The sequence below is a fragment of the Dreissena polymorpha genome, chromosome 4, assembly GCF_020536995.1.
Source record: "Dreissena polymorpha isolate Duluth1 chromosome 4, UMN_Dpol_1.0, whole genome shotgun sequence".
In the NCBI taxonomy this organism is placed as follows: Eukaryota; Metazoa; Mollusca; class Bivalvia; order Myida; family Dreissenidae; genus Dreissena; species Dreissena polymorpha.
This window is the reverse complement of record NC_068358.1, coordinates 88526248-88532894: the sequence shown is the minus strand read 5'-3', so window position 1 is coordinate 88532894 and position 6647 is coordinate 88526248. Positions and strand designations below refer to the sequence as shown.

The 6647-nt window shown below is 36.9% G+C and overlaps 1 protein-coding gene across 1 annotated transcript; it reads left to right on the top strand.

Moving 5' to 3' along the window:
• Positions 1 to 389: 389 nt before the first annotated feature.
• LOC127879088 (uncharacterized) lies at positions 390 to 5708 on the top strand. Its single transcript, XM_052425697.1, has 2 exons — positions 390 to 855; positions 959 to 5708. The coding sequence occupies exons 1-2, from the start codon at positions 555 to 557 to the stop codon at positions 4216 to 4218; spliced, it is 3561 nt and encodes a 1186-aa protein (XP_052281657.1). The 5' UTR covers positions 390 to 554; the 3' UTR covers positions 4219 to 5708.
• The last annotated feature ends 939 nt before the right edge of the window (positions 5709 to 6647 follow it).

Here is a 6647-nt window from a genome sequence, read left to right as displayed (position 1 = left end):
AGTATTATTAAGGGAATTGTAGAAAACCGAAACCCTAACAAATATTTAACAATTATTATAAATGTGTAAAAGACGCATATAATTTATGTTTGTTCGTGTAATGACATCTTAAACACGAAGATTGTACGTTTTTTATGGACAACAAATCGGCCCTTCAAGAAATATTTACATTTACATTAATTTATAATGCCTCATTGAACGAATTACTCCTTCAATAGGCTTGTATTTCTGAAATACATCCATTTGAATCGCTTTTGTACTTAATTCTGGAGAAACAAAACAGCATATGACACAGAGCATTTTATTTGCTCGGCACGAGAACATTGTGCTTTATATTTTCTGAGCCTCGCTAAAATAACGTATTGACATTTTACACTAAACACGTATTATAGTACTCCGCGTTACATCGTATAGCGGAGTACTTTTGTCCTGACGGACATGAGAAAACAAACCGGTTTTGCGAGTTTGTTTTGTGTATTGCTATTTATAGAAATAAATAGCGATAGAAATCAGTTCTAGCGAAGGCGTCAACGTGGCAAGATCGTGCACCGAAAATGGAGGAACATATACACCTGATCAGCGAAATAGTCGATGAAAAGTTGAAATCTTCTTTAACTGAACATAAGAATGCAATGCTTCATGACCTGGAACGCATTGTAGAAAAGATAAGTTCAAAAACTAATGTTACTCAGTTAACTCAAATTTCGAACATTGTATCAGGTATACCATCTTTTAAACGAAAATCAAGTGAAGAGCAATTTAAGCATAATGCGAAAGTAAATTTGGCATTAGAGGAAGTAGAAAGTTCGTTGTCGAATAGAAATATTGAAGAAACGCGAAACAAAATCGCGGAAGGTCAGTATTGGAAAATAATTTTATTTACTTTATTGCGTCATATACATAACATATATTTATGTTTAATCGTTTGACGAGTCTTATGAGATTAATCTATTTGCAGTCAAAGCTATGGTGGCTCACCGACAGAAGCTAATACGTTTAGCTGACGAATCAGAGTTGGGGTGGAGGTTCGTAAGCGAATACGAGTCCAACCCGCTGGCATCTGACTCCGAAGACGAAAAGAGGATGTACAGGGCAGAGGCGCGGGCAAACAAAAAGTTAAAAGCGGAAAAATCGAAAAAATCACGAGGCACGCGCAACGGGCCGTACCGGAAGCCGATGGTTGTACAAAACAATGCAACCCAGGGGATGTCGATGAGACAGCCGTTGAGACGCCCAGGACTGTGTTTCGCTTGTGGCAAGCCGGGGCATTGGAAAGGGGCAGCTGAATGTCCAGCAAGCAGCTCTAACAATAAGATAAGTAGTTTTATGTTTGGGACACCGCTATCCATAAAATGGGTAGTTCCTATTCCGTCGGAAAAAGGTATCGTACTTAAACATGTAAACACAGAAATTGATCTAAAGGATCCTATTAAAGAGATTGATACCGTAAGTTCTCCGGTTAGTAGACTGAAGGCACACGTGGCCAAGTGGCAAGAGGCTACTGATAGTAAGTATATTTTAGATGTAGTAAGTGGTGGGTACAAGCTTCCATTTATAACTGTACCCGAACATTCTCAGATGAAAAATAATTACTCAGCGAGAGTAAATTCCGTATTTGTAGAAAGCGAAATAAAAGCTTTATTAGACAAAGGTATTGTTTCAAGATGTAACGAGATTCCACATATTGTTAATCCGCTTACAGTAGCATTTAATAAGAAAGGGAAGCCACGATTAGTTCTAGATTGTAGGTATATTAATCCACACTTGCACCAGTTTAAAGTAAAATTTGAAGACATTAAAGTTGCTGAAACTTTGTTTGAGAAAAATTCCTTTTTATTTACTTTCGATATTAAAGGAGCATATCATCACATTGATATATTCATGGAGCATAGAAAATATTTAGGTTTTAGCTATCAAGACAATAGCAAACAGTGTTATTATGTGTTTAACTCGCTTCCATTCGGCATAAAAACAGCCGGTCATATATTTACTAAACTGCTTAGAGTTGTAGTAGCATTACTTAGATCAAAAGGACTTAAAATAGTTATGTTTTTGGATGATGGTATTGGCGGAAATGTAGTATATGAGAGAGCATTGTGTGCCAGTGAATTTACGAGAAATACCCTGGTAGATTTTGGGTTTTTATTAGCCGAAGATAAATGTAATTGGATTCCTTCTCAGAGAGTAGAATGGCTAGGGCATGTGCTCGATATGCATACAAATCGGTTGTTCATTACTGAAAACAGAGTGGCTAGACTAGAAAAGAGTATTGATTCGATGATCTATCAAATTCATCAAACGAGAGAAAAAACAGTGCCAGTAAGATTCGTAGCTAGTATTGTAGGGCAGATAATTTCACTTCAGAGTGTTGTTGGAAATAAAGTTAGGTTGTTAACAAGACATTTATTCAATTGCATAAATACCAGAGCTAGTTGGAGAGCTCCCATTATTGTGACAGAGCAAGCTATTTCCGAACTTACGTTCTGGAAAGAAAACGCTAGGAAATTAAACAGCAGTGGAAAATATTTCAAACACAATCAAGTGTGTTTGTTTAATATATTTGCTGATGCAAGTAGCACAGGTTATGGAGGTTTTATAGAAAGTTGTAGCTTTCAGGTAGATAGACAAAATGATATTCAAGTCTACGACTTTCATGGAAATAAACGAGAAAATTTGAGCAATTTAATGTATTCACTTGACGAACAGAGTAAAGGTATGTACTCACGGTCTCTGAGTCCTGAAGATGAGACAACAAATTGTGTTGTAACATTACGTAAAGACACGTATCCACCGGAAGTTGGTTTTCAAGATAAAACTTTGCATACGGATATAAAAGGTATGTTATCGCTCCCGGAAGTGAGCAGAAAGATTATGCTATTGTCCCCAGAAGTGGACATGGAGGCTAGTAGATTGCTCCCGGAAGTGAGCAGAGAGCGTATGCTATGGTCCCCGGAAGTGGACATAGAGCCTAGTAGATTGCTCCCGGAAGTGAGCAGAGAGCGTATGCTATGGTCCCCGGAAGTGGACATAGAGCCTAGTAGATTGCTCCCGGAAGTGAGCAGAGAGCGTATGCTATGGTCCCCGGAAGTGGACATAGAGCCTAGTAGACTGCTCCCGGAAGTGAGCAGAGAGCGTATGCTATGGTCCCCGGAAGTGGACATAGAGCCTAGTAGATTGCTCCCGGAAGTGAGCAGAAATGGTATGTTATTATCCACGGAAGTGGACACAGATTCAGTAAGATGCCTCCCGGAAGTGAGCAAAAAAGGTATGATTTGGTCCCCGGAAGTGGACAAAGATTGCAACACATGGCTCCCGCAAAGGAGCCATAGCGAATATGGTAAGCCCGTAGAAGAGGACGGTAAAGATAATAGACGGTTGTCAGAGATGGTTTGTAGAGTATATGGTAAAACCACAGATGACGAGATTTATCCTTTTTGTATAAAGGTTGATGATAATGCGGTTAAAGATGTAGAAGTAATTGGCATTTGGTCTGATATAGAAAAATCACGCAGCTCCACTTGGCGGGAAGCGGAAGCAGTTAACAGAATTGTTAAAACTTTTGGAAATACTTTACAAAATTCGTACATAAAAGTGTATTCAGACAATAAAAATGTAAAATCTATATTACTGAATGGTAGTCGAAAAATGGATATCCATGACATAGCTTTAGATTTAAATACGTTTTGTGATCAAAATAAGATATCATTATGTCCGGAATGGATTCCAAGAGCAGATAATGAAAAGAGCGACTATTTAAGTCGATGTTTCGATTCAGACGACTGGCAGATAGATAAATGTCATTTTATAGCATTAGATAACATATGGGGTAAACATTCAGTTGACAGATTTGCATCGCATGCAAACAATAAATGCAGAAGGTTTAATTCCCGATGGTGGGTTCCAGGAACAGAGGCAGTAGATGCCTTAGTACAATATTGGGGAAACGATGTAAATTGGTTAGTTCCACCACCTAGGTTGGTTCCGAACTGTATCGATAAGATGATATCGGAGAAAGCAAAATGCACCCTTGTTGTCCCAAAATGGGTCAGTTCGCCTTATTGGCCAATGCTTATTTCGTTAGATGGCATATTTAGATATTTTGTAAAAGATTGTAACATTATTGGAAGAGATTGTACGATTCCTGGGAAGGGAAATAACGGTTGTTTTGGCGAAACTAGATTATCATTTGATATGATAGCATTAAGATGCATACCATAATTCATGTATTAATGCATATATCACATATGTTTGACAGGTATTGGTTTGAGAGGAACTCTGACTGAGAGATTAGAGGACGCAGGTTTGCATGGGCAACACAGAGACGAAATGGCGGACAGAATAGCTGGATATTTGATGCAGTCAAGAGCAGACAATACGGTGAAGAAATATAATTCTTCTTTTGAACATTTCAAAACTTACTGCGAAGACAATTTATTAGTCGCCATGCCAGCCTTACCCATATCAGTGGCAATGTACATGACTCAATTAATGGATCACGGAAAATCTAACAACGTTGTTTCATCTGTGTTCTACAGTATAAAATGGGTTCATTCTATGAATGGTGTAAATGATCCAACAGAAAATAACATTGTTAAGCAATTATTAGAAGCTTCAAAACGTGTGTGTTCAAAACCTGTTCACAAGAAAGATGTACTTTCATCAGAAATGATACAAACATTATGTTTGATGTATAAGGATTCTACTGATGTCATTGATGTTAGAGATTTAGCTATGATCATTTTAGGATATGCTGGTTTTATGCGTATGAATAAAATAAGTGAGCTTCGTTGTAATGACGTACAATTCAAATCAGATCATTTTGTTATTAATGTGCACCATAGCAAAACTGACATTTATAGGAATGGTTCAGAGATTATTATTGCAAAAGGCACGACTTCAGCTTGCCCATATGGTATTTTAACAAAATATATGTCATTAGCAAACTTGTCTAATGAATCAAATGAGTATTTATTTAAACCAGCTTTTGCGTTCTAAAGCTGTATCTTCCTTAATTAAGAAAGATAAAAAATTAAGTTACACTAGAGCAAGAGAATGTATTGTTAAAAAATTAAAACTAGTTGGTCCCGAACTTGATATTGGTACGCACTCACTGCGAGCTAGTGGAGCCACTAATGTGGCAAACGCTTCGAGCGTTTCTGAAAGATGTCTTAAGATACATGGGAGATGGAAAACGGACATAGCAAAAGACGGTTATGTTCAAGATTCTATAGATAAAAGATTATCAGTTACAAAAACCTTAAACTTGTAATTTGTTACAATTTGTGTATTCGTTTGTACAACGGATGAAATTATGTATGACTATGTATGAATTTGAATTTGATATTTTATCCACTATACTTTGTAATGTCTATATGCGTCTCTCGCAAATCGCACAACAGTGTTGTTGTTTGTTTGTTTGAAACATAGTTAGGACTTATAGTACTCCGCGTTACATCGTATAGCGGAGTACTTTTGTCCTGACGGACATGAGAAAACAAACCGGTTTTGCGAGTTTGTTTTGTGTATTGCTATTTATAGAAATAAATAGCGATAGAAATCAGTTCTAGCGAAGGCGTCAACGTGGCAAGATCAAATTCAAATTCATGTTTTGTATGAGTACATTTTTATGTATATATTGTATATCCATAATTGTTTTATTTTATTTTTTATGTTATGTATATGCTCGGATAAAGGCCGTAATTCCGATATTCTGAAGAATGGTCTAAGTGCATTGCTACGTGCCCCACGTTTCTTCCTAGGTAGGGAATAAACCCACCATAAAAGGGAGTTGTTCGTGGGCGGCTACCATTCTTGTGACGAATATATGGTTAAATCTGTAGTTGATGCTTTATCGTAATGCGGTTTAATTTTAAACACAATTTACTGAATATTTACTACAGATTTTACCTGAGCATACATCAATGCGCATGATGAAAATGCGCATCAATTATACTTGTAATTTCGTATTACTGTACCTGCTTTATGAAAATCAAGATTGTCTTGAAACTCTGTGCACATGCGGCCAAAATATATGCGTCTCTCGCAAATCGCACAACAGTGTTGTTGTTTGTTTGTTTGAAACATAGTTAGGACTCCAACATCTCTTCTGAATATCTTTAGTAGGGAAAAGTAAGTTTAGTATCAGTATTTAAGAATAAATTGTAACATAAGTGTTAACATGTTTTTGATAATTAAACTAAAATCTTGTAAAGGTTTATGCGATTCTTATGGAAATGTTTTATAACCAAACCAAAAAAAATCTGATGAACGTTCAGAAGAAGTGATTCAAAAACTTCCATGTGTCAACATTTGCGAAAAAAATACTTTTTGTTTATACTGACACGTTTTACTCATTATTGGCGGCATAACGTGTGTGAGGATAGGTTTTATAATCGTTTTTAAGACTAGCCTACCGCTCATCTGATTTCAGTTTGCTAGTTCCCAGTTATTAGCATAAGAGTGTGCACTTAGTTATGGTCAAACAGCTCTCAAAGAGAAGGTGTGAATTGGTTAACTGACGGCCAATATTAGACTACAATAATGCTGAAAACGGCGAACAATCAAACTAAACAAACACATTCAATATTTAGACAATAACACACGGCAGAGCTGGGCCGGATTTCTGTAATCGGCCCGATGCCGACATA